The sequence below is a fragment of the Primulina eburnea genome, chromosome 10, assembly GCF_022965805.1.
Source record: "Primulina eburnea isolate SZY01 chromosome 10, ASM2296580v1, whole genome shotgun sequence".
NCBI lineage: Eukaryota > Viridiplantae > Streptophyta > Magnoliopsida > Lamiales > Gesneriaceae > Primulina > Primulina eburnea.
This window is the reverse complement of record NC_133110.1, coordinates 38,825,075-38,852,715: the sequence shown is the minus strand read 5'-3', so window position 1 is coordinate 38,852,715 and position 27,641 is coordinate 38,825,075. Positions and strand designations below refer to the sequence as shown.

Below are 27,641 nucleotides of genomic sequence, written 5' to 3'. Positions count from 1 at the left end.
AAAACCCTAAAAAAAAAAAAAAAAACCCTAAACCCTAAACCAAAAACAAGCCAAAAAATCTCCCAAAAATCGCCCCCATGTCGGCGCCGGTTTCCGGCCGGCCAATGATACCACCAGATGCGCCTCGTCGAGACGAGGCTACTGTCAAAATTTCAGATCAAACGGAGCCCATTTGCTCGATCAATTTCACCTCTGAGTGTGCGAAATTTGTACAGATTCCGGCGAAGCCAATCGCGCTGGTCGCTTTTGATCGTCCGGCGACGAGTTTTATACCAATGGATTCGTCTACTCAAGTCGCTCCTTGTGTACAAATTTCAGGTCAATCGGAGTCCGTTTGCTACCCAAAATCGGCCGGCAAAGTCGCGATTTCACTGTTCACGGAATCGCCGCCTACGATTTTACAGATTCCGGCTGCGTCCGTTGATGTTTGTTCGATCGGAGACCCGATCTGTGCTACCCACTCCAAGGCGCTTCATTTGGTACCAGTCTCGTCGTCTGAAATATATCCGGTTGCCGGGAATTTCAGATCTACGAAAATCAGCTCTATACACACGCCTTCGCCGGACGTTTTCTTCAATTCAGCCGCCGTCACCGGGCCAAAATTCAATTCCTTTGGACAAGGTACTCCTCAAGTGATGGGTAAGAGTCCTATAACTTCAATTTCTGAAAATCCCATCGGAGTCAGAAACGCCCAAATCTCGAATTCAACTCAATTTCCGGGCACTTTTTTCACCGATTTTCCCCTGCTGCCAGCTGGTTCTGTTCAAATTGGTACCGGTTCTGTGTTCAGCTCGCCGACATCGTTTCACGGTGTTACTTCGATTGGAAAGTCAACGGTCAACGGTCAACGGTCAACGGTCAACGGTCAACGGTCAACGGTCAACAGTCTAATTCGAGATCGCAGAAAGTCGCTTCGATTAATCCAGGTGTATCTGTGGCCTCTGTTCCTCCTACAGTTTCTTTCCGGGATATTTTGCGTCGATCATCTCCACCTTCGCCGAATCAGAGTTTTGCTGATGTTGTTGATTCGATGGATGAGGTGCCTGCCCCGACAGATCGTGATGGGGTTCCTGGTATTTTTTTTCCGGATCAGGTAATCTCCTCCCTCTCTGCTCATTTTCGATTTGCTTTGATTGGGAGAATTTCTGGGAACCGGGGCCTGACCCCGAATAAGGATATTTTATCTGCTCTTTCTTGCACTGGTTTGTTGGGCTCCCACACCGTTCGATTTCTTCCTCGTGGGTATATGGTTCTCACTCTTTCTTGCGAGGAGGACTATTTGAAGTTTTGGGAGAGGCCAGATATCACCATCCGGACTGTGGTTATCCGGTTTTCGAAATGGACCCCGGAATTTAAGTATGAGGAGGATTCCTCGATTGCACCGGTCTGGGTTAGATTCCCTGATTTACCTCTGCATCTCTATGCTAAAAAGAGTTTGTATCCGATTGCTATGATATTAGGTAACCCTGTTATGGTTGATGAGATTACTGCTGATGTTTCCCGAGGTTCGTTTGCTCGGGTTTGTGTTGAGATGGATGTACTTCAGCCTCGTCCGGATAAGATTTGGGTAGGCTGGGGTGATCATTTTCAGGTTGTCGAGGTCATTTATGAGAGGGTTCCTCGTTTCTGTTCTAAATGTAAGATGCTCGGTCATTCGCTGGATTTTTGTTCTAGTACTGGCCTGCGTTTTGGTACAAGGAGGCGTGGGCCTCAACGTCAGGCTCCTCCTGCACCTCCGTCCGCTGATCCGATGGCCCAGGGTCCACGTCCTCATGGTAAGGATGTTGTTTCTGATTCTCCCCTTCAGACTCTTAGTGTATCGACACAGGGTATTTCTTCTGATCTGGTACAGTCTGGTGACACTGATTTTCCAGAGCAGCTAGTTACTCGTTCCCGACGTCGGCCTGTTGTGCGGAGAGATCCGAATCGCCCTATTTCTACGAAAAATTATTACGAGGTACTCGAGCATTTGCCTTCTGAGTCAGGTCCTGGTGAGTCATCGGGTATTGTCAACACCCGTATCCGGAGGGTCAAGTCACTTCTCAGTAAGATAGCAGTAGAGGAGACTGTTGAGGCAGGTGATCCGTATAAATCATTTTTCCCTCGTCTTAGTTCTTCTCAGGCCACAGCTACGGTTGATGTGATGGATTCTTCTGTCACAGCTGTTTCTGTACCTGTGGCTGTTCCAGTTCAGATGGTTGAGATCGCTCCTATTGTTCCTGATCCTCTGGGTGATTCTTCAGCTTCTATTACCTTGCCTGTGGATTCCCATGTTTCGACTGACTGTCCTGAGTTTGCAATGAGTACAGTGAGTGTGGACGGGGTCACAGATGTGGTTACTTCTTCTATGCAGGAGTGTTTATCTTTACCGCTTCCGGGACGTACGCGGTCTCAGCAGCGGCGTTATTATCGTCAGAAGTCGGCTCAGGCGAGTTCGCCATATGAGCGTCCTCATGATCCTGGCTGATATTGTTTGCTTCCGCCTTTCTGGGCGTTAGGTGGTGAGCGTTCACTGCAGAGTTCTCCTTGCTCACCCTTTTTGTTTACTTTGTCTGATGTATTCCGGGGCGACTGCTGTTTACTTTCAAGGTTGCTCTGTTGTAGTATGTCGTTTATTTTGTTATGATGTTATGCTGGTCTCGCTTTTGTTGCGGAGGTCTTGGCTTAGTCCCCCTCCCATCAGGCTTTCTTTGTACCGCTATTTTGTTGTATATAAATAAATGGTTGTTAAAAAAAAAAAAAAAAAAACCCTAAACCCTTAAAAAAAAAAAAATAAACCCTAAACCCCCTAAACCCTAAACCCTAAACCCCCAACCCTAAACCCTAAACCCTAAACCATTCTGCCCCAAAAATAATTCTCTCAAGTGAATAGTGCCATAAAAAAACCCAAAAAATCTCCAAAAAATCGCCCCCCATGCCGGAGCCGGTTCCCGGCCGGTTCACCGGACCACCTGAATCGCCTTCTCAAGGCGAGCAACATATCCAAAAATCAGCTTCATCGGAGGTCATTTGCCCCACCAAATCGACGGTCAAAGATACGAAATTTCCGTCCACAATTTCGATTCCGGCGAGGTCCACTCCGTTCCGGACGCAAAATATATCATTAGAATCGTCTCTTCAAGACGCACCTACAGTCCAAAATTCAGAGCAATCGGAGTTTGTTTGCCCACCCAATTGCACGGTCAAAGTGCCGACGGCACTGTTCACGGAATCGCCGCCGACGATTTCTTCAATTCCTGTCGATTCCGACGTTGTTTCTCCGATCCAAGCCCCGATCTGGAATGCCCATGGAAAGGCGCTCCCATTGGTTCACCTGCCGTCACCGGACGTTGCCGGAGGGAGCCGGAATTTCAGATCTACCGATCGGCTCCCTCAAACCCTAGCGGCGCCGGCTGTAAACTCAAATTCCGGCCGCGTCATTGCTCCAAACTTCAATTCCTTTTTACAGTGTGATCTACAGGTCATGGGTAACATTCCTATAACTTCAATTTCATCAACATCGGTGCCAAACAAAAACGCCCAAATTCAAGTGGATCAACCGATTTTGAGCGATATTTCCGTTGATTTCGGCCATTTTCCGACCGGTTCTTTCCGTTTCACCACCGGTTCTGATCTCCCACCACCTTCGCCGGCCCACGCTTCAGCTCTGAACGGTCGCCGCCGAGTCAACTCGGCCGAGTTACCGAGTCAAACCGGCAGCCTACCCCAATTGGTTTCTCGTGCGATTTCTACCGGCAAAACAGGTATTTTTACTACTCCTACTGTTTCTTTTAAGGATGCTTTAACACCTCCCTCACCCCGCTCTATTAAAAAAAGTTTTAATGATGTTCGTCATGGTATGTCTGAGATACCAGCACCGACTTATGTCAACGGGAAACCAGGGATTCGGTTTCCCGATTCCGTTATTTCTTCCCTGGCTGCTCCCTACAAGTTTGCCCTTGTTGGTAAAATTAATGGGAATCGGTCACTTGTCCCCAACTCATCTATTTCTGCGTACTTGGCTGCAACCGCCTTCTCGAGACCTTATGATTTAAAATTCCTTCCTCGTGGCTTCCTTGTCATTACTCTTTCCTGTGAGGAAGATTATGCGCGTTTATGGTCGCGTGGATCTATGTATTTTGGTCCTCTAAGTGTTCGATTCTCCAAATGGACTCCTGAATTCCAATTCCAAGCGGAATCTTCCATTGCTCCAGTCTGGGTCCGCTTCCCTGAACTCCCCCTTCACCTATACGACAAGACTAGTTTATTTGCGTTAGCAAAAATTCTAGGGAACCCAGTTAAAATCGACGATTTCACTGCCGATGTTTCCCGAGGTGCTTTTGCTCGGGTTTGCGTTGAAATTAACGTTTTGGATCCTCCAATCAAGCAACTCTGGGCGGGTTGGGGAGAACATACTCTAGACATAGATGTTGTGTATGAAAAGATTCCAGATTACTGCACTGACTGTAAGATGCTGGGGCATTCTACTTCTGCTTGCTATTCTCATGGCAAAAATCCTAGGCCGGCTCGTACCACAAGATCCACTGCTTCGGCCTTTCGGCCTACTCAAGATTCTCGAGAACCCCAACCCGGAACTCACCCTTCCTCTTCTCTTCCCTCTGAGGTTCCCTGTCAGAAGGATGATATTCTACCTACCAATCTTCCCCCTCCTTTGAAGCCTCAGGCTCCGACAGTTCATGCTGTCTGACGACTCCGTCGTCGTAACAGAAGATCTGCTCAACATGCCCCTTACATTCATACCCCTACCAAAGAAAATGCCTTCGAGGTTCTAAGGAACTTGGATGAAGGTGATTCTCTAGATTTCCCCCCACTTGTTCAGTCTCCTCAGGTGGTAGCTCAACAATGTTCTGAGAAGACCCCAGCTTCCACTTCGACCCCCTGTATCATCCCTCACCATGCTTTCAGTGAAACTTCGCTTCCTAGCACCGTCCAGTCATCCCTCTCGTTTAAATGTGCCCCTCTAGCTCAGCCATGGGCCAAGGAGGCGGAGGAGGAGGATGACGTTCTTTTTACTGACTGTGCTGAGGACCTTGGTTCCTCACAGGTTGGTGCTCCTTTGGGAGTGGATCACATTCCTCTTTGTGTGGAAAACCATAGCAGCCATTCCATCCCTTCTAGTCCCTACATACAGGATGATGTTTCATCCCATCTTCTTGAGAACTTAGTTGCCCAGCAAGGATTAGTCTCTTCTGAGGTTAGTCTCTTGGTTTGTGAGTCAGAGCGGGATCTTGCCATTCTTTCACCCCGTGGGTCTGCATCTTGTGATGGTAGGGACTCTGTAGATCTTGATAGGGATTCCGACATGACTGACCCTAGCAAAAAACGTTCTTGGCCCCGGGTCTCTGATAATGCAGCCAAGAAACGGCACCCTTCTCGTGGCCGTTCCCCATGAATTGCATCATTTGGAATGTCAGGGGTCTTGGGAACCCGATCTCCCAACAAAGGCTCCATGCCTATGTTAAGCAGCATCGTGTCAAAGTCCTAGCTATCTTGGAGCCAATGATCCCGCTTGATCAGCGTTTCATTACTCGTAGGTTGGGATTTCGTAGTGTCATTTCTAATTTTTCGGGTCACATCTGGATCTTCTCTTCTGAGGATGTTCAGGTTGAGTGTGTCCTTGACCATGCTCAGCTTTTACACGTCCGCGTTTCTGCTTCTTTTCTCCCTTCTTCTGTCCTTTGCTCTTTTGTGTATGCCAAGTGCGATTACACTGAAAGGCGCGATCTTTGGGCTTCGTTGCTTCAGATCAAACCTGACGTGGGTCCTTGGCTTGTTGGGGGGGACTTCAATATCGTTCGTGATGCTAGTGAGTGTCTTGGTTCTTCTGGGGGGCGGCACCTTCCCATGGACGAATTTAATGCGTTCATTCTTGAGTCTGGTTTAGTTGATGCTGGGTTTGAAGGGTCGTCCTTCACTTGGACGAACAAAACCATCTGGAAGCGTCTAGATAGAGTCTTCGTTTCGACTGACTGGTGTGATTTTTTCCATTCTATCCGTGTTCAGCATCTTCCTCGTACTGTATCGGATCATTCCCCCCTCCTTATCTCCACTCCCATCAGTGCTCGTGGGCCTTGTTCTTTTCGGTTCCAAAGCATGTGGACGAGACACCACAATTTTCTTCAGACGGTGCGCTTGAACTGGCATAATCCTTGTCATCTTACGGGTATGACTCGGCTCTTTGTCAAGCTCAAGCGCCTCAAGAGTCACCTCAAGTGGTGGAATCAGGATGTCTTTGGCAACATTTTTGATAAAATCTCTGCTGCCGAGTCTGCTGTGAAAATAGCGGAAGGTGCTTGTGAGACTGATCCTTCTGATTTACACTGGACTCGCTTGTTCAAGTGTAATGAAGATCTTGCGAAGGTCACTGCCATGGAGGCGGACTTTTGGAAACAAAAATCTGCCTGCAAATGGTTAGAGGATGGTGAGAAAAACACCAAACTCTTCCACAACATGGTCAAGAAGAGACGTGTGGTTAATAAGATCTTCCGTATTTGGGCGGATGGGGTGTGTCTGACATCCCCTTAGCTCATCCAAAGCTCTGGTACCGCCTTCTTTAAGAACTTGCTTAATGGGGAACCTTCTGTTCTGAGTTGCCCTGATTTTTCTGATTTCATCCCTCTGATCTCGGACTCAGAGAACCACCATCTTACTGCAGACCCTTCTTTGGAAGAGGTTCGTGCTGTCGTCTTCTCCATCCATAGGGATAGTGTTGCGGGGCCCGATGGTTTCTCCTCGGCTTTCTTCTAGCACTGTTGGGACATTATCCAGCATGATGTTCTTGATGCGGTGTTGGACTTTTTTCATGGGTCCCCGATGCCCCAGGGTTTTACCGCCACCACCATCACTCTGATTCCGAAAGTTGAGGGAGCTCAGTCTTGGACTGACTTTCGTCCTATAAGCCTATGTAATGTCACGAACAAGATCATCTCGAAGTTGCTCTATTCGCGTATGAGAAAGGTTGTCGAGAAGATCATCTCTATGAATCAGAGTGGTTTCGTTCCTGGCAGACTTATATCTGATAACATCCTTCTTGCCCAGGAACTCATTCATAGTTTCAATCTTCCCTCTCGCGGGGGTAATGTCATCATTAAGTTGGATATGGCTAAGGCCTACGACAGGGTCCAATGGCCTTTTCTCCTCCAGATTCTCAATAAGCTTGGTTTTTCGGATACAGTTGTTGCCATGGTATCGGCTTGCATTTCTCATTGCAAATTCTCTTTGAATATCAATGGCAATCCCGTCGGCTTCTTCAGTTCCTCCCGAGGTCTCCGTCAAGGAGATCCCATCTCTCCGCTCCTCTTCATTCTGGGGGCGGAGTATCTTTCCCGGGGGCTGAACCGCATTTCTCTGCTATTTCCGGATACTCGTTTTCGATCGGGGTGTGGCACCCTGGTTTCCCACTTAGCCTATGCTGATGATATCATTATTTTTGCTAATGGTGGGTCCCATGGCATTCGGCGCATTATGGATTTTCTTGGGCATTATGCCAATTGTTCGGGCCAGATGGTCAATGTCTCAAAGAGCGCTATCTTCCTTCCTCCTAGCTGCCCTGCGAGTTCTCGGCTTCGACTTCTTCGTTTGACTGGATTTAGAGAGGGGCAGCTTCCCATCATTTACCTTGGAGTCCCTCTTTTCCGAGGGAATCGCAAGTGTTCTCTCTTTGAGCCCATTCTTAAAGCTGTTAGGAAGAAATTAGAAGGTTGGGACTCCCGCACCTTGTCTCTTGGGAGTCGTATGACTCTCATTCGCAGTGTGCTCCTTTCTCTCCCCATCTATCTCTTCCAGGTGATCCAGCCTCCTTTGGCGGTCATCGAGAGACTTGAGCTGATTTTCAATGGCTTCTTATGGGGGTCTCGACCACTTCATAAGAAGTGGCATTGGGCCAGATGGTCTCGTGCTTGTCTCCCTGTCTTTGAAGGGGGTCTCGGGTTCCGCAAATTGAAGGACTTGGTTGATGGTTTTTCGATCAAGTTATGGTTCAGATTCAGGCAGGGTATTTCTCTCTGGGCTAAATTCCTCCTGAATAAGTATTGTAGGGCTGAGCATCCGTCTTATGTCCCCATTCGGGGGCACATTTCTCCGACATGGCGCAGGATGATCCATATTCGTCCTAGAGCAGAGTCTGGTATCCGTTGGCGGGTCGGCACCGGGGACTTATCCTTTTGGGATGATACCTGGTTCGGCGATGCACCCCTATCCACTCTGCGTCAGGTCCGTGGTGACCGTGGCATTCGTATCTCTAGCTTCTTTTTGGATGACGGGTGGGACTTTGATAGGCTCTCATTTGTTCTTGGTCCAGTTTTACTCTGATCCCTATTGCTTGTGGTGCGGCAGATGTTGCTCGCTGGATTCTGAGCCCTGATGGCGTATTTTCTTTCCGCTCTGCATGGGAGTCCGTGCGTGCGAGAGCTCCCATTCAGGCTATTCTCACCCCCTGCTGGGGTAGCTGGCTGAGGCCCACTATGTCCTTCTTCCTATGGAGGTTTTGGCATAAGTGGCTTCCTGTTGATGAGGTGCTTCAGCAGCGCGGGATTACTCTGGTGTCTCGGTGTCATTGTTGTGACATGGCAGAGACGTTCTCCCATTTATTCCTTGACGGCCCGATTACCCGTTCTGTGTGGCATTTCTTTGGGGCCATCTTCAGGGTTCGTATTCCTCGAACCCTTGATTTCAGCTTGTTTCTCAGTGCTTGGAAGAAGAACCTAAACTGGTCACCTGGTGGTCATGTGAAAGAGTTCCTCCCCTTCATCGTTTTGTGGTTCCTTTGGATAGCTAGAAATGATGCCAAGCATCGACAGTTGCATATCTCTGCTGAGACTGTCATATCCCATATCACGTCTTACCTCAGACTGGCTTATTCTGCCCATATCATCAAGTCTAGCCATTGGCTGGGCTTCTCCCATGCTGCCAGTATCATGGGTATTTCGGTTCGTCACCTAAGAACCCGCAAAATGATGATTGTCAGATGGCTTCGTCCCCCTGCGGGTTGTTTCAAATTGAATGTGGATGGAAGCTCTCGGGGCAACCCCGGTGACTCTTCAGCAGGTGGCATTGTTCGAGACTCGTCAGGCAGGATCATCCTTTCCTTCAGTGAGTTCATTGGTGTCGGGACCAATGTCAGAGCAGAGTTGTGGGCCGTGTGGAGGGGTCTCCTTATCTGTACTGATTTCAGCCTTTTCCCTCTTTGGATTGAGACCGACTCACAGATTTCTATTCAGACTCTCAGATCTAGGAGGTGTAGTTGGCCTGTGGATCACATTGTTATCAGGATTGTTTGTCTTTTGAGGGGGCATCAGGTTCATATTTCCCATATTTTCCGTGAGGGGAACTCGGTGGCGGATGCGTTGGCATTGGAGGCTTATACGCTCAGGCGGTATACCTTAGTTCTAAGATCCTCCCTCCCCACCCATGTTTCCACCCTTGCCCGATCTGATCTCTCTGGGCTCCCTTACCTCAGAGCCAGATGTTACTAGTGTTTGTACGAGGCCTTGTTACAAAAAAAAAAAACGAAAAAAAAAGAAAAAAAAAAGAAAAAAAAAAAGAAAAAAAAATGTGTGTGTGCGTGTGTGTGTGGGTGTGTCTGTGTGTGAGGTTGTTCGTGTGCGTTTATTGAGGTTTTCTGGGTGTGTGCATTTTTTTTTGTGTGTGTTTCGTGTCTTTAGACTTTTTACAGGTGTGTCGCTTCTTTGGATGGGCTTCTACACCCGCTTTATCTCCGATGCTTGGCTCGCTCTCTTCTAGCCCCAGCTGGTGAGTCATTTATTGGAGTTGAGGTTACTATCGATTTTACTACTTGGGGCGTTGTCTACTTGCTCCAGTGTTGTTTCTACCATCTCCTGGGCTTCTCAGAGGTTCTACCGTACCAGCTCAGCGAGAGCTAATTTGGATGTGGAGATGGATCAGTTGTATGTTCTGTGAGAGTGGGTTCTGACACTTGCTATCTCCATGGTTTGTTTCTTTAGTCTGAGAGTTCTCTAGCACCTTCGCTGTTGGTGATTTTCTCTATATCATTTCTGCTCTCTGGCGGGCGCTATCTGCAGGCTTCTCCTTGTTCGCCAGTTTTTTTCCTTTTTTGTGCTATTGATGAGTGTTATGGCAGCTCTGGATGATTTATTTCAGTGGTTTCTCTGTCCCCGAGCTACATTCATTTCATGGTTTACTGTTTCTATGTTGTTTAGTTAATTATGCGCTTTTCCTAGGGTTTAGTTTTTTGCTGATGTACTTGCTACCCTAGGTTTTATTGTTGTATTCTGTTAAGTCGCCTTTTGGAGAGGTCTTGGTCTAGTCCCCCTCTTCATTTAGGATTTTATTATTGTACTGTTTTATTTTTAAAAAAAAAAAAACCCTAAACCCTAGACTTTAGACCCGAAACCCTAAACCCGAAACCCGAAACCCCAACCCCAAACCCTAAACCCCAATCCCGAAACCCCAACCCCAAACCCCGAAACCCGAACCCCAAACCCCCAACCCCAAACCCCGAAACCCGAAACCCCAAACCCGAAACCCCAAACCCTAAACCCTAAACCCGAACCCCAACCCCAACCCCCAAACCCTAAACCCCCAAACCCCAAAACCCTAAACCCTAAACCTCGAACCCCGAACCCCGAAACCCTAAACCCTAAACCCTAACCCCTAGACAAAAACCCATTCTGCCCCAAAAAATTTTCTCTCAACTGAATAGTGTCATAAAAAAAGCCAAAAATTCTCCAAAATTTCGCCCCCCATGCCGGAGCCGGTTCTTGGCCGGTTCACCGGACCACCTGAATCGCCTTCTCAAGGCGAGCATCATATCAAAAAATCAGCTTCATTGGAGGTCAGTTGCCCCTCCAAATCGACGGTCAAAGATACGAAATTTCCGTCCAAAATTTCGATTCCGGCGAGTTCTACTCCGTTTCGGTCGCAAAATATATCAATCGAATCGCCTCTTCAAGACGCACCTACAGTCCAAATATCAGACCAATCGGAGTTCGTGTGCTCCCCCAATTGCACGGTCAAAGTTCCGACGGCACTGTTCACGCGATCACCATCTACGTTTTTGTCGATTCCGGTCGGCGCCGAAGTTGTTTCTCCGATCCAGGACCCGATCTGGAATGCCCATGAAGAGACGCTTCTATTGGTCCATCCCCCGTCACCAGCTGTTACCGGAGGGAGCCGGAATTTCAGATCTACCGATCGACTCTCTCAAACCCTAGCGCCGCCGGAGAATATTTTAAATTGCGGCGGCTTCGTTGCTCCAAAATTCAATTCCTCTTCTCAGTGTGATCTACATGTCATGGGTAATATTCCTATAACTTCAATTTCATCAAAATCGGTGCCAAACGAAAACGCCCAAATTCAAGTGGATCAACCGATTTTGAGCGATTTTTCCGTTGATTTCGGCCACTTTCCGACCGGTTCTTTCCGTTTCACCACCGGTTCCGATCTCCCACCACCTTCTCCGGCCCACGCTTCAGCTCCGACCGGTCGCCGCCGAGTCAACTCGGCCGAGTTACCGAGTCAAACCGGCAGCCTACCTAATTGGCTTCTCGTGCGATTTCTACCGGCAAAACAGGTATTTTTACTACTCCTACTGTTTCTTTTAAGGATGCTTTAACACCTCCCTCGCCCCGCTCTATTAAAAAAAGTTTTAATGATGTTCGTCATGGTATGTCTGAGATATCAGCACCGACTTATGTCGACGGGAAACCAGGGATTCGGTTTCCCGATTCAGTTATTTCTTCCCTGGCTGCTCCCTACAAGTTTGCCCTTGTTGGTAAAATTAATGGGAATCGGTCGCTTGTCCCCAACTCATCTATTTCTGCGTACTTGGCTGCAACCGCCTTCTCGAGACCTTATGATTTAAAATTCCTTCCTCGTGGCTTCCTTGTCATTATTCTTTCATGTGAGGAAGATTATGCGCGTTTATGGTCGCGTGGATCTATGCATTTTGGTCCTCTAAGTGTTCGATTCTCCAAATGGACTCTTGAATTCCAATTCCAAGCGGAATCTTCCATTGCTCCAGTCTGGGTCCGCTTCCCTGAACTCCCCCTTCACCTATACGACAAGACTAGTTTATTTGCGTTAGCAAAAATTCTAGGGAACCCAGTTAAAATCGACGATTTCACTGCCGATGTTTCCCGAGGTGCTTTTGCTCGGGTTTGCGTTGAAATTAACGTTTTGGATCCTCCAATCAAGCAGCTCTGGGCGGGTTGGGGAAAACATACTCTAGACATAGATGTTGTGTATGAAAAGATTCCAGATTACTGCACTGACTGTAAGATGCTGGGGCATTCTACTTCTGTTTTCTATTCTCATGGCAAAAATCCTAGGCTGGCTCGTACCACAAGATCCACTGCTTCGGCCTTTCGGCCTACTCAAGATTCTCGGGGACCCCAACCCGGAACTCAACCTTCCTCTTCTCTTCCCTCTGAGGTTCCCTGTCAGAAGGATGATATTCTGCCTACCAATCTTCTCCCTCCTTTGAAGCCTCAGGCTCCGACAGTTCATGCTGTCAGATGACCCCGTCGTCGTAACAGAAGATCTGCTCAGCATACCCCTTACATTCAAACCCCTGCCAAAGAAAATGCCTTCGAGGTTCTTAGGAACTTGGATGAAGGTGATTCTCTAGATTTCCCCCCACTTGTTCAGTCTCATCAGGTGGTAGCTCAACAATGTTCTGAGAAGACCCCAGCTTCCACTTCGACCCCCTGTGTCATCCCTCACCATGCTTTCAGTGAAACTTCGCTTCCTAGCACCGTCCAGTCATCCCTCTCGTTTAAATGTGCCCCTCTAGCTCAGCCATGGGCCAAGGAGGCGGAGGAGGAGGATGACGTTCTTTTTACTGACTGTGCTGAGGACCTTGGTTCCCCGCAGGTTGGTGCTCCTTTGGGAGTGGATCACATTCCTCTTTGTATGGAAAACCATAGCAGCCATTCAATCCCTTCTAGTCCCTACATATAGGATGATGTTTCCTCCCATCTTCTTGAGAACTTAGTTGCCCAGCAAGGATTAGTCTCTTCTGAGGTTAGTCTCTTGGTTTGTGAGTCAGAGCGGGTTCTTGACATTCTTTCACCCCGCGGATCTGCATCTTGTGATGGTAGGGATTCTGTAGATCTTGATAGGGATTCCGACATGACTGACCCCAGCAAAAAACGTTCTTTGCCCCGGGTCTCTGATACTGCAGCCAAGAAACGGCACCCTTCTCGTGGCCGTTCCCCATGAATTGCATCATTTGGAATGTCAGGGGTCTTGGGAACCCGATCTCCCAACAAAGGCTCCATGCCTATGTTAAGACGCACCGTGTCAAAGTCCTAGCTATCTTGGAGCCAATGATCCCGCTTGATCAGCGTTTCATTACTCGTAGGTTGGGATTTCGTAGTGTCATTTCTAATTTTTCGGGTCACATCTGGGTCTTCTCTTCTGAGGATGTTCAGGTTGAGTGTGTCCTTGACCATGCTCAGCTTTTACACGTCCGCGTCTCTGCTTCTTTTCTCCATTCTTCTGTCCTTTGCTCTTTTGTGTATGCCAAGTGCGATTACACTGAAAGGCGCGATCTTTGGGCTTCGTTGCTTCAGATCAAACCTGACATGGGTCCTTGGCTTGTTGGGGGGGACTTCAATATCGTTCGTGATGCTAGTGAGTGTCTTGGTTCTTCTGGGGGGCGGCACCTTCCCATGGACGAATTTAATGCGTTCATTCTTGAGTCTGGTTTAGTTGATGCTGGGTTTGAAGGGTCGTCCTTCACTTGGACGAACAAAACCATCTGGAAGCGTCTGGATAGAGTCTTCGTTTCGACTGACTGGTGTGATTTTTTCCATTCTATCCGTGTTCAGCATCTTCCTCGTACTGTATCGGATCATTCCCCCCTCCTTATCTCCACTCCCATCAGTGCTCGTGGGCCGTGTTCTTTTCGGTTCCAAAGCATGTGGACGAGACACCACAATTTTCTTCAGACGGTGCGCTTGAACTGGTATAATCCTTGTCATCTTACGGGTATGACTCGGCTCTTTGTCAAGCTCAAGCGCCTCAAGAGTCACCTCAAGTGGTGGAATCAGGATGTCTTTGGCAACATTTTTGATAAAATCTCTGCTGCCGAATCTGCTGTGAAAATAGCGGAAGGTGCTTGTGAGACTGACCCTTCTGATTTACACTGGACTCACTTGTCCAAGTGTAATGAAGATCTTGCGAAGGTCACTACCATGGAGGCGGAATTTTGGAAACAAAAATCTGCCTGCAAATGGTTAGAGGATGGTGAGAAAAACACCAAACTCTTCCACAACATGGTCAAGAAGAGACGTGTGGTTAATAAGATCTTCCGTATTTGGGAGGATGGGGTGTGTCTGACATCCCCTGAGCTCATCCAAAGCTCTGGTACCGCCTTCTTTCAGAACTTGCTTAATGGGGAACCTTCTGTTCTGAGTTGCCCTGATTTTTCTGATTTCATCCCTCTGATCTCTGACTCAGAGAACCGCCATCTTACTGCAGACCCTTCTTTGGAAGAGGTTCGTGTTGTCGTCTTCTCCATCCATAGGGATAGTGTTGCGTGGCCCGATGGTTTCTCCTCGGCTTTTTTCCAGCACTATTGGGACATTATCCAGCATGATGTTCTCGATGCGGTGTTGGATTTCTTTCATGGGTCCCTGATGCCCCATGGTTTCACTGCCACCACCATCACTCTGATTCCGAAAGCTGAGGGAGCTCAGTCTTGGACTGACTTTCGTCCTATAAGCCTCTGTAATGTCACGAACAAGATCATCTCGAAGTTGCTCTATTCGCGTATGAGCAAGGTTGTCGAGAAGATCATTTCTATGAATCAGAGTGGTTTCGTTCCTGGCAGACTTATATCTGATAACATCCTTCTTGCCCAGGAACTCATTCATAGTTTCAATCTTCCCTCTCGCGGGGGTAATGTCATCATCAAGTTGGATATGGCTAAGGCCTACGACAGGGTCCAATGGCCTTTTCTCCTCCAGATTCTCAATAAGCTTGGATTTTCGGATACAGTTGTTGCCATGGTATCGGCTTGCATTTCTCATTGCAAGTTCTCTTTGAATATCAATGGCAATCTCGTCGGATTCTTCAGTTCCTCTAGAGGTCTCCGTCAAGGAGACCCCATCTCTCCGCTCCTCTTCATTCTGGGGGCGGAGTATCTTTCCCAGGGGCTGAACCGCATTTCTCTGCTATTTCCGGATACTCGTTTTCGATCGGGGTGTGGCACACTGGTTTTCCACTTAGCCTATGCTGATGATATCATTATTTTTGCTAATGGTGGGACCCATGGCATTCGGCGTATTATGGATTTTCTTGGGCATTATGCCAATTTTTCGGGCCAGATGGTCAATGTCTCCAAGAGCGCTATCTTCCTTCCTCCTAGCTGCCCTGCGAGTTCTCGGCTTCGACTTCTTCGTTTGACTGGATTCAGAGAGGGGCAGCTTCCCATCATTTACCTTGGAGTCCCTCTTTTCCGAGGGAATCGCAAGTGTTCTCTCTTTGAGACCATTCTTAAAGCCGTTAGGAAGAAATTAGAAGGTTGGGACTCCCGCACCTTGTCTCCTGGGAGTCGTATGACTCTCATTCGCAGTGTGCTCCTTTCCCTCCCCATCTATCTCTTACAGGTGATCCAGCCTCCTTTGGCGGTCATCGAGAGACTTGAGCTGATTTTCAATGGTTTCTTATGGGGGTCTTGACCCCTTCAGAAGAAGTGGCATTGGGCCAGATGGTCTCGTGCTTGTCTCCCTGTCTTTGAAGGGGGTCTCGGGTTCCGCAAGTTGAAGGACTTGGTTGATGGTTTTTTGATCAAGTTATGGTTCAGATTCAGGCAGGGCATTTCCCTCTGGGCGAAATTCCTCCTGAATAAGTATTGTAGGGCTGAGCATCCGTCTTATGTCCCCATTCGGGGGCACATTTCTCCTACCTGGCGCAGGATGATCCATATTCGTCCTAGAGCAGAGTCTGGCATCCGTTGGCGGGTCGGCACCAGGGACTTATCCTTTTGGGATGATACCTGGTTCGACGATGCCCCCCTATCCACTCTGCGTCAGGTCCGTGGTGACCGTGGCATTCGTATCTCTTGCTTCTTTTTGGATGACGGGTGGGACTTCGATAGGCTCTCATTTGTTGTCGGTCCAGTTCTTGCAGAGGATATTACTCTGATCCCTATTGCTTGTGGAGCTCCAGATGTTGCTCGCTGGATTCTGAGCCCTGATGGTGTATTTTCTTTCCGCTCTGCATGGGAGTCCGTGCGTGCGAGAGCTCCCATTCAGGCTATTCTCACCCCCTGTTGGGGTAGCTGGATAAGGCCCACTATGTCCTTCTTCCTATGGAGATTTTGGCATAAGTGGCTTCCTGTTGATGAGGTGCTTCAGCAGCGCGGGATTACTCTGGTGTCTCGGTGTCATTGTTGTGACATGGCAGAGACGTTCTCCCATTTATTCCTTGATGGCCCGATTGCCCGTTCTGTGTGGCATTTCTTTGGGGCCATCTTCAGGGTTCGTATTCCTCGAACCCTTGATTTCAGTATGTTTCTCAGTGCTTGGAAGAAGAACCTAAACTGGTCACCTGATGGTCATGTGAAAGAGTTCCTCCCCTTCATCGTTTTGTGGTTCCTTTGGATTGCTAGAAATGATGCCAAGCATAGACAGTTGCATATCTCTGCTGAGACTGTCATATCCCAGATCACGTCTGACCTCAGACTGGCTTATTCTGCCCATATCATCAAGTCTAGCCATTGGCTGGGCTTCTCCCATGCTGCCAGTCTCATGGGTATTTCGGTTCGTCACCTAAGAACCCGCAAAATGATGATTGTCAGATGGCTTCGTCCCCCTGCGGGTTGTTTCAAATTGAATGTGGATGGTAGCTCTCGGGGCAACCCCGGTGACTCTTCAGCAGGTGGCATTGTTCGAGACTCGTCAGGCAGGATCATCCTTTCCTTCAGTGAGTTCATTGGTGTCGGGACCAATGTCAGAGCAGAGTTGTGGGCCGTGTGGAGGGGTCTCCTTACCTGTACTGATTTCAGCCTTTTCCCTCTTTGGATTGAGACCGACTCACAGATTTCTATTCAGACTCTCAGATCTAGGAGGTGTAGTTGGCCTGTGGATCACATTGTTATCAGGATTGTTTGTCTTTTGAGGGGGCGTCAGGTTCATATTTCCCATATATTCCGTGAGGGGAACTCGGTGGCGGATGCGTTGGCATTGGAGGCTTATACGCTCAGGCGGTATACCTCAGTTCTAGGATCCTCCCTCCCCACCCATGTTTCCACCCTTGCCCGATCTGATCTCTCTGGGCTTCCTTACCTCAGAGCCAGATGTTACTAGTGTTCGTTCGAGGCCTTGTAAAAAAAAAAACGAAAAAAAAAACGAAAAAGAAAAAAAAACGAAAAAAAAAAATTGTGTGTGTGCGTGTGTGTGTGGGTGTGTCTGTGTGTGAGGTTGTTCGTGTGCGTGTATTGAGGTTTTCTGGGTGTGTGCATTTTTTGTGTGTGTTTCGTGTCCTTAGGCTTTTTACAGGTGTGTCGCTTCTTTGGATGGGCTTCTACACCCGCTTTATCTTTGATGCTTGGGTCGCTCTCTTCTAGCCCCAGCTGGTGAGTCATTTATTGGACTTGAGGTTACTATCGATTTTACTACTTGGGGCGTTGTCTACTTGCTCTAGTGTTATTTCTACCATCTCCTGGGTTTCTCAGAGGTTCTACAGTACCAGCTCAGCGAGAGCTACTTTGGATGTAGAGATGGATCAGTTGTATGTTCTGTGAGAGTGGGTTCTGACACTTGCTATCTCCATGGTTTGTTTCTTTAGTCTGAGAGTTCTCCAGCACCTTCTCTGTTGGTGATTTTCTCTATATCATTACTGCTATCTGGCGGGCGCTATCTGCAGGCTTCTCCTTGTTCGCCAGCTTTATTCTTTTATGTGCTATTGATGAGTGTTATGGCAGCTCTGGATGATTTCTTGCTACCCTAGGTTCTATTGTTGTATTCTGTTAAGTCGCCTTTTGGAGAGGTCTTGGTCTAATCCCCCTCTTCATTTAGGATTTTATTATTGTAATGTTTTATTTTGTGGATATATACAGGTAGGGGTCTGCCTAACCCCCCCGCTTCCAGCGGTGTTAAAAAAAAAAAAAACCCTAACTCCTAGACCCCAAACCCTAGACCCAAAAAAAAAAAAACCCTAAACCCTAAACCCGAAACCCGAATTCCCAAACCCTAAACCCTACCATTTGCCCCCAAAAAATTTTCTCTGAAAAAAACACACAGTCAAGGTGCGAAAAAACACACTAAAATTGTCACTCTTCACGCCCTAGCCCCACCATGCCGCTGCCGCCGGATCCTAGCCGGCCAACCACCCCATCTGAACAGCCTCATCACGGCGACCAACATACCAAAAAATCAGACCATTCCATGCCCCATTGCCCCGCCATTTTCGCGACTGAAATTCCGGCCGTTTCTCAACATCTTCGCCGCCGGTCACCGTCGCTCCTCTTGGTGCCGGCGACCACCCATTAGACTCGCCTCGACCTCCCCGTCATTTCCCCATACCTGCGCGACCAGATAACCCCGCCGTTCCGTCGCAGTTTCCGACTGAAGCCTCGGCAGTACTGTTCACCGCGCAGGCGACTGGTTTTTCGCCGATTCCGGCTGATTCCGACCACGTTTGTGCAAAAGGGCTCCCGATCTTGAATGCCCACTCTGAGACAAAGCTATTGACACCGGAATCGGGCCCAATGGTGTTCTTCTCCGGCGTGAATTTCAGATCTACGTTTTCTGATTCTGCGGCGCCGTTCACGTCCTTTTCATCTTCAAATTCCGGCGCCATCCCGGCGAGTTTCTTCAATTCCTCTGGCCAACTTCATCGTCCAGTCATGGGTAGGATTTTGCCTCCATCAATTTCTGGTTTCCGGCCACCGGTCGGAAATCCCCAAATTCTAGGGCAAAATCGAATTTATTCACATTCTTTGATGCAATCGGCCCCTCTGATGCCCGGTTCTAGTGGATTGAAGACCGATTCTGTGTTCTCCTCGTCGTCGCCGATCTTGGGTACATCTCCGGTGGTCAACTCGGTCGGGTCAACTCAACAGTCAACAACTCGGGTATGGCTTCTAAATCTGATTCTCGTGCGTCAAAGACGTTTCCGGTGTCATTTAGGGATGCTCTGGCTCCTACTTCCCCTCGCTCGGGGAAGAATGGCTTTGGAGATGTCGTGAATGCTATGGAAGAAATGCCCCCACAGACTCTTAAGAATGGGAAACCGGGTATTAATTTCCCGGATGAGGTAATGTCTTCCCTGACCGAGCCTTTTAAGTTTTCCTTAGTTGGGAAGATTTCTGGTAATAGATCCTTAGTCCCAAACTCGGGAATTTCTTCGGCTTTTGCTCGTTTGGGATTGAAGCGATCTTTTGATTTGAGGTTCTTGCCTCGGGGTTTTCTGATCCTTTCACTTCATTGTGAAGAGGATTATGCGTTCTTTTGCACGCGTGGGCAGATGATGGTGGGCCCTCTCGGGATCCGTTTCTCCAAATAGACCCCGGAATTCAATCTTCAAGAAGAATCTACCATCGCCCCTGTTTGGGTGCGTCTCCCGGGTTTGCCCATTCACCTGTTTAATAAGAAAAGTCTTTTTTCCCTTGCCAAGATTTTGGGCAACCCGGTGAAAATGGATGACTTTACTGCTGACTCCTCTCGGAGTGCTTTTGCTCGTGTCTGTGTGGAGCTGAATGTGTTGGAACCACCCCTTCAGCAAATTTGGGTGGGTTGGGGTGATCATACTCAGGAGATTGATGTTGTCTATGAGAAAATCCCTGGGTATTGCTTGGATTGCAAAATGTTGGGTCATTCGACAGAAGTTTGCTATTCTCATGGGAAAAATCCTAAACCTGCTCGATCCAAGCCTGCTGATCGAGACCCTCCTCAGCCAGAGGCCCCTCCTGTTCCAGCACCTCCTCAGGGTGCTGTTCCTGTCATTGTCCCGGGACCACAGCCCCTGCTTCATGTCAATGGCCATGGTCCCCGACGTAGACAACGACGGAGGCCTGCTCGTCAGGCTCTCCCGAGGGATGATCCTCTTGCTTCGAACTCTTTTGGAGTTCTTTCCCATTTGCAGGAGACAGAGGTTGGCTCTGAGGAGCTTGGATTAGGTGTTTCTGATCCCTCTGTCGGTTTGAGTTCTCATCAGGAGGCCCCTATTTCTGACCGCCCTGAGGTCACGGTGGCTGAGGACGATGAGAGTGTTCCTTTTGTGGATTGCGTGGTTGACCTTGGATCTCCACGCCCGGATGTGGTGACTGTGTTTGTCACCCCGTAGGTTTGTATTGAAAATCATAGCAGTCACTCGATCCCATCCTTTCCTGCATCCCCTGCTGATGCCACTTCTATGCTGGACGAGTTGATTGCTCGACAGGGACCCCCTATTCTTGAGATGATTCCTAGTCACATGTCGGCTGACGATCCTGATCAGGATTTTGATCGACATTCTGTGTCCGGGGTTAGCTGTGGGTCTGAGTGTAGTATTATGGACACTGACATGTCCAATCCCAGAAAAAGACCTCAGGATGATGGTTGGCGATCGCGTAAAAAGCGATTGGATCCTTCTTCCACCCGTTCCCCATGAGTTGTTTAATCTGGAATATCTGGGGACTTCGAGGTTCGGAGTCCCAGCAGAGGCTTCATGCCTTTGTGAAGGAGAAACAGATTAAGGTTTTGGCTGTTTTGGAGCCCATGATTGATCTGGATCCAAGATTCCTGACTCGCCGTTTGGGGTTTTCTGGAGTCATCTCTAATCTCTCCGGTCATATCTGGGTCTTTTTGCTGCTGATGTGAGGGCGGAGTGTGTTTTTTATCATGCTCAGTTCCTTCACATCAGAGTCTCTGCCTCTTTCTTGCCGACAGAGATATTTTGTTCTTTTGTCTATGCTAGATGTGATTATGTTCAGCGTAGGGATCTTTGGGCTTCTTTGCTTTTGGTTAAGCCTGTTTTGGGTCCCTGGCTAGTTGGGGGCGATTTTAATGTCGTCAGGGACGCGTCTGAGTGCTTGGGCTCCCGTGGTGGTAGGTTGCTACCCATGGAGGAGTTCAACACTTTTATTCTTGATTCCGGCCTGATCGATGCTGGTTTTGAGGGGTCTTCGTTCACTTGGACGAATAAGACCATTTGGAAGCGGTTGGACAGGGTCTTGGTTTCTGTTGATTGGGGAGATCATTTCAGCCCGATTCGGGTTGAACATCTCGCTCGTACTGTCTCGGATCACTGTCCGCTTTTGGTTACCGCTCCTGTTTTTGCCCGTGGGCCGAGCTCGTTTCGCTTCCAGCGTATGTGGGTTAGGCACCATGGTTTTTTGCAGAATGTGAGGCTTAATTGGAATCTCCCTTGCAGTCTGAGCGGCATGCCTTGGCTTTTTGCCAAGATGAAGTGTCTCAAGCATCACCTCCGGTGGTGGAATCGGGATGTTTTTGGTAACATCTTTGATAGACTCACTGAGGCTGAGAGGGCTGTTCGTTCAGCTGAGGATGTATGTGAGGCCGACCCTTCTGACGCGAATTGGACTTCTCTGTCCGTTTGCAATGAGGATCTGGCTCGTATCACCGCCATGGAGGCGGATTTTTGGAAACAGAAAGCGGCTTGCCATTGGCTTGAGGATGGTGAGCGGAACACCTGACTCTTCCATAATATGGTGAGGAAAAAGCGCGTGACAAACAAAATTTTCCGCATATGGGAGAATAGGGTCTGCCTGACGTCTCAGGATTTGATTCAGCAGTCATGAGCCTTGTTTTTCCAGGATCTTCTTACCGGGGAGCCCTCTGCGCTCGATTGCCTTGATTTTTTGGGTTTTCCCTCGGTAATCTGTGTCATGGATAATGATGGTATTGCTGCGATTCCCTCTTTGGAGGAGGTCCGCGCGACCGTCTTCTCCATTCACCCTGATAGCGTTGCTGGCCCTGATGGATTCTCTTCGGCGTTCTTCCAGCATTGCTGGGATATTGTCCATTAGGATGTTTTTGGTGCTGTTCTTGATTTTTTCCGTGGTTCTCCTATGCCTCAAGGCTTTACCGCCACCACGATCACTCTGATTCCCAAAGTCGAGGGTGCACGTGCTTGGTCGGACTTCCGTCCGATCAGTCTGTGCAATGTCACGAACAAAATCATCTCGAAGCTTTTGTACTCTCGTTTGAGGGATGTGGTGGAGAGACTTGTTTCCCCGAATCAGAGTGTCTTCGTTCCGGGTCGGATGATCTCTGATAATATTCTCCTTGCCCAGGAGCTCACTCACAGCATTACTCTCCCCACTCGTGGTGGCAATGTCATCTTGAAGTTGGATATGGCCAAGGCCTATGATAGGATCCAGTGGCGTTTCCTTTTTGATGTTTTGAGACATTTTGGTTTTTCTGAGCGTGTTGTGGCTTTGGTCTCGGCCTGCATTTCCCATTGTCATTTCTCTGTGAACATCAATGGTTCCCTATCGGGGTTTTTTGGTTCCACCAGAGGCCTCCGGCAGGGCGATCCATTGTCTCCCCTTCTCTTCATTTTGGGGGCGGAGTATCTTTCTCGCGGCCTTGACCGTCTCTACCTGCAGCATCCTGCGATTAGGTATCGGTCTGATTGTGATATTTTGATTTCCCATTTGGCTTACGCTAATGATGTCTTTATTTTTGCCAGTGGTGGGTCTCGTGGTATGCAGCGCCTTGTTGATTTTCTGCATCATTACGAGAACTGTTCGGGGCAGCGTGTGAATGCTGCCATGAGCTCTTTGATTTTGCCTCCGAGGTGCTCTGCGCGCCTCCGCTCCTGGCTTTTGCGCATCACCGGGTTCGCCGAGGGTCATCTGCCCCTCAAGTACCTCGGAGTTCCCCTCTATCGGGGTAATCGCACGTGCTCCTTTTTTGAGCCCCTTCTACAGTCTGTTCGTAGGAAGTTATAGGGTTGGGAGATTCGGACCGTCTCCCCGGGTAGCTGTATGACCCTCATTCGTAGCGTGCTCCTCTCTATGCCGATTTATCTGTTTCAGGTGGTTCAGCCACCTCTGGCTGTCATGGAGAAGCTTGAGCGGGTCTTTAATGCCTTCCTCTGAGGGTCGAGACCCTTGGAAAGGAAGTGGCACTGGGCCCGGTGGTCCCGGGCTTGCCTTCCCGTGCTTGAGGGGGGCCTTGGATTCCGCAGATTGAAAAATCTCGTGGAATGTTTCTCTATAAAATTATGGTTCAGATTTCGGCAGGGCTCCTCTCTATGGGCTAGATTCCTTTTCCGGAAGTATTGCCGGCTGGATGCTCTTGCCTGTGTCCCCGCCCGTGCTTCTATTTCCCCCATTTGGCGTCGTCTCCTCAGGATCCGCCCTCGCGCGGAGCCTGGAATCCGCTGGCGAGTTGGTCTCGGAGATGTTTCCTTTTGGGATGACACTTGGTTTGGGGACGTTCCTTTGTCCTCCCGGTGTGTGGTCCGCGGGGGCCGTGATGTTCGGGTCTCTCATTTTCTTTCTGAGGGGTCCTGGGATTTTGATCGCCTTTGTGCGGTTGTTGCTCCTTCGGTTGCCGAGGAGATTGTTTTGATTCCTATTCTTTCGGGTGACTCTGATCTGGCTCGATGGATCTATAGCTCCGATGGTGCTTTCTCTGTGAGATCTGCTTGGGAGCTGATCCGTCAGCGTGCTCCATCTTCTGATATATTCCGCCCGTGTTAGGGGAGTTGGTTGAGGCCTACTATGTCGTTCTTCCTTTGGAGATTCTGGCATCAGTGGCTCCCAGTTGATGAGGTGCTCCAGCGCCGGGGTTTTGCGTTAGCCTCGAGATTACAGTGTTGTGATATGGTTGAGACATTCACATACATATTCATTCGCAGCCCGGTTGCTCGGTCTTTCTGGCACTTCTTTGGCGTCGTGTTTCGGGTTCGTATTCCCGACACTGAGGATTTGAGTTTGATCCTCAGTGCGTGGAAGAGAGATTTGGTCTGGTCCCGGGGGGGCCATGTGCGGGAGTTTCTCCCCTGCATCGTCATGTGGTTCCTCTGGACTGCGCGGAATGATGCTAAGCACCGTCATCTTCCCATCTCTGGGGAGACGGTGAAGTTTCAGATTTTGTCTTACCTGCGTCTCGCCCACTCTGCGCGTAGTGTCAAGCCCAGACATTGGCTGGGTGTGTTTCATGTGGCGAGATCGATGGGTATTCTGGTTGCTCTCCACCGATTACATAGGACGACGATTGTTCGCTGGCTGCAGCCGCCGTCCGGGTGTTTCAAGCTTAATGTGGATGGGAGCTCGCGTGGTATATCTGGGGACTCCTCTGCTGGTGGCGTTGTTCGGGATGATTCCGGGAGGGTTGTGCTCTCATTCAGCGAGTTCATCGGAGCTGGGTCTTCTCTCCGGGCTGAGCTTTGGGCGGTTTGGAGGGGTCTTCTCCTTTGTTCTGATCATTCTTTTTTCCCTCTTTGGATCGAGCTTGATTCTCTCACTTCTATTCAGCTCATTCGTTCCCGTCGATGTTGCTGGGGTCTTGATCACATTGTATCCAGGATTCTGGTCTTTTTGAGGGGGCGGTCTGTTCATATTTCGCATATATTCCGGGAGGGTAATTCGGTGGCAGATGCATTGGCGTCAAGGGCCTATACGCTTAGGCACTTTACCTTAGAGTTAGGTCCCTCTCTCCCTAGGCACATTTCCATACTTGCACGTTCGGATACCTCCGGACTCCCCTACCTGAGATATAGATGTTCTTAGCTTTTTGCAGCCCATTCCTTCACTTGGATCCATTTCTTCGGTATATCTATATGTATATGTATATTTTCTCTTTGCAGGTACTGTTCTGTTGGGGGTTTCTCTTTCCCCCGTTTTGCCAGTCTGGTGTGAGTGGGCCCAGACACTCGCACACTACATGTTTGGTCTTCTCGGGATTGGGTGGGCTCTTGCACTTACCCTCTTGGTGCTTTTCTTTGGCCCTCTCATATTCCCTGGAGCGCTATTTCTGTTTGGGCCTCTCTTTGGTCCACTTCTGGTCCCTGGCGGGCGTTTACTGCTGGTTCTCCTTGCCCGCCGTATCAGTTATTTTACAGGAGTTTACTGGATGTCGTGGTGGTTCCAGGGATTATTTCCGAACGATCCTCTTCATTGTTATGATACCTTCGTCAGATTTATACTTCAGATGCTGGACCTTTTTTGTTCTGGCTGGATTGCGATCTTCATTTTACCCTTTTAACGTCATCGTACAGTGATTTCCTGTCCATATCTTATTTTGACTGCTGGGATTCATACAGTTACCCGGTTTCAGATTAGAGTCGTTTTGACAGATTGGATTCTTCAGGGTGATGGACCAGATATGAGAGTTTCTTCATGGATTCCGCACTCATCTCCCAGTTATCATTTGGTCTTCTTCGGCGTGTTGACTCTTAGCGCTGCTCGTATTTGATTAGTTTCTGGCACACTTTTTGTCGTACTCTAGGGTTATTTGTGCTTATGTATTTATGTCCCTAGGCTACTTTGTCTTTATGTTTCTACTGCTTTAGCCTTTTTGAGGAGGTCTTGGTATAGTCCCCCTCCTCTTTTAGGTTTCTTTCTGCTGTTACTTTTTATTTTGTGGATATATACAGGTAGGGGTCTGCCTAACCCCCCCGCATCCGGCGGTGTTTTCCGGGAAAAAAAAACCCTAAACCCTAATTAACCCTAAACCCGAACCTCGAACCCCAAACCCGACACCCCCAAACCCTAGACCCCAGACCCTAAACCCTAGACCCTAAACCTAAACCCCTAACCCTAAACCCTAAACCCCTAACCCTCGGCGATCGCGCAAAAAGCGATCGGTTCCTTCTTCCACCCGTTCCCCATGAATTGCTTAATCTGGAATATTTGGGGACGTCGAGGTTTGGAGTCCCAGCAGAGGCTTCATGCCTTTGTGAAGGAGAAACAGATTAAGGTTTTGGCTGTTTTGGAGCCCATGATTGATCTGGATCCGTGATTCATGACTCGCCATTTGGGGTTTTCTGGAGTCATCTCTAATCTCTCCGGTCATATCTGGGTATTTTTTGCTGCTGATGTGAGGGCTGAGTGTGTTTTTTATCATACTCAGTTCCTTCACATCAGAGTCTCTGCCTCTTTCTTGCCGACGGAGATATTTTGTTCTTTTGTCTATGCTAGATGTGATTATGTTCAGCGTAGGGATCTTTGGGCTTCTTTGCTTTTGGTTAAGCCTGTTTTGGGTCCCTGGCTGGTTGGGGGCGACTTTAATGTCGTCAGGATGCGTCTGAGTGCTTGGGCTCCCGTGGTGGTAGGTTGCTATCCATGGAGGAGTTCAACACTTTTATTCTTGATTCTGGCCTGATCGATGCTGGTTTTGAGGGGTCTTCGTTCACCTGGACGAATAAGACCATTTGGAAGCGGTTGGACATGGTCTTGGTTTCTGTTGATTGGGGAGATCATTTCAGCTCGATTCGGGTTGAACATCTCGCTCGTACTGTCTCGGATCACTGTCCGCTTTTGGTCACCGCTCCTATTTTTGCCCGTGGGCCGAGCTCGTTTCGCTTCCAGCGTATGTGGGTTAGGCACCATGGTTTTTTGCAGACTGTGAGGCTTAATTGGAATCTGCCTTTCAGTCTGAGCGGCATGCCTCGGCTTTTTTCCAAGATGAAGCGTCTCAAGCATCACCTCCGGTGGTGGAATCGGGATGTTTTTGGTAACATCTTTGATAGACTCACTGAGGCTGAGAGGGCTGTTCGTTCAGCCGAGCCTGTCTGTGAGGCCAACCCTTCTGATGCGAATTGGACTTTGCTGTTCGATCGCAACGAGGATCTGGCTCGTATCACCGGCATGGAGGCGGATTTTTGGAAACAGAAAGCGGCTTGCCATTGGCTTGAGGATGATGACCGGAACACCAGACTCTTCCATAACATGGTGAGTAAAAAAACGTGTCGCGAATAAAATTTTCCGCATATGGGAGAATGGGGTCTGCCTGACGTCTCAGGATTTGATCCAGCAGTCGGGAGCCTTGTTTTTCCAGGATCTACTTACCGGGGAGCCCTCTGCGCTCGATTGCCCTGATTTTTCGGGTTTTCCCTCGGTTATCTCTGCCGTGGAGAATGATGGTTTTGCTGCGATTCACTCTTTGGAGGAGGTGCGCGCGACCGTCTTCTCCATTCAGCCTGATAGTGTTGCTGGCCCTGATGGCTTCTCTTCGGCGTTCTTTCAGCATTGCTGGGAGATTGTCCATCAGGATGTTTTTGGTGCTGTACTTGATTTTTTCCAGGGATCTCCTATGCCTCAGGGTTTTACCGCCACCACGATCACTCTAATTCCCAAAGTCAAGGGTGCACGCACCTGGTCGGAATTCCGTCCCATCAGTCTGTGCAATGTCACGAACAAAATCATCTCGAAGTTGTTGTACTCTCGGTTGAGGGATGTGGTGGAGAGACTTGTTTCCCCGAATCAGAGTGGCTTCGTTCCGGGTCGGATGATCTCGGATAATATTCTTCTTGCCCAGGAGCTCACTCACAGCATTACTCTCTCCACTCGTGGTGGTAATGTCATCTTGAAGTTGGATATGGCCAAAGCCTATGATAGGCTCCAAAGGCAGTTCCTATTTGACGTTTTGAGACATTTTGGTTTTTCAGAGCGTGTTGTGGCTTTGGTCTCGGCCTGTATTTTCCATTGTCATTTCTCCGTGAACATCAATGGTTCTCTATCGGGGTTTTTTGCTTCC

At 48.8% G+C, this 27,641-nt stretch overlaps 2 protein-coding genes across 2 annotated transcripts; both read left to right on the top strand.

The window, feature by feature from the left end:
• Window positions 1-1,030: 1,030 nt before the first annotated feature.
• On the top strand, window positions 1,031-2,748 carry LOC140803527 (uncharacterized). Its single transcript, XM_073159439.1, has 2 exons — window positions 1,031-2,078; window positions 2,163-2,748. Exons 1-2 carry the CDS (start codon window positions 1,031-1,033, stop codon window positions 2,465-2,467), a joined length of 1,353 nt encoding a protein of 450 aa, XP_073015540.1. The 3' UTR covers window positions 2,468-2,748.
• A 17,828-nt stretch (window positions 2,749-20,576) lies between these two features.
• On the top strand, window positions 20,577-21,625 carry LOC140802938 (uncharacterized). The gene is made up of 2 exons (XM_073158546.1): window positions 20,577-20,785; window positions 20,887-21,625. The coding sequence occupies exons 1-2, from the start codon at window positions 20,577-20,579 to the stop codon at window positions 21,623-21,625; spliced, it is 948 nt and encodes a 315-aa protein (XP_073014647.1).
• Window positions 21,626-27,641: the final 6,016 nt, after the last annotated feature.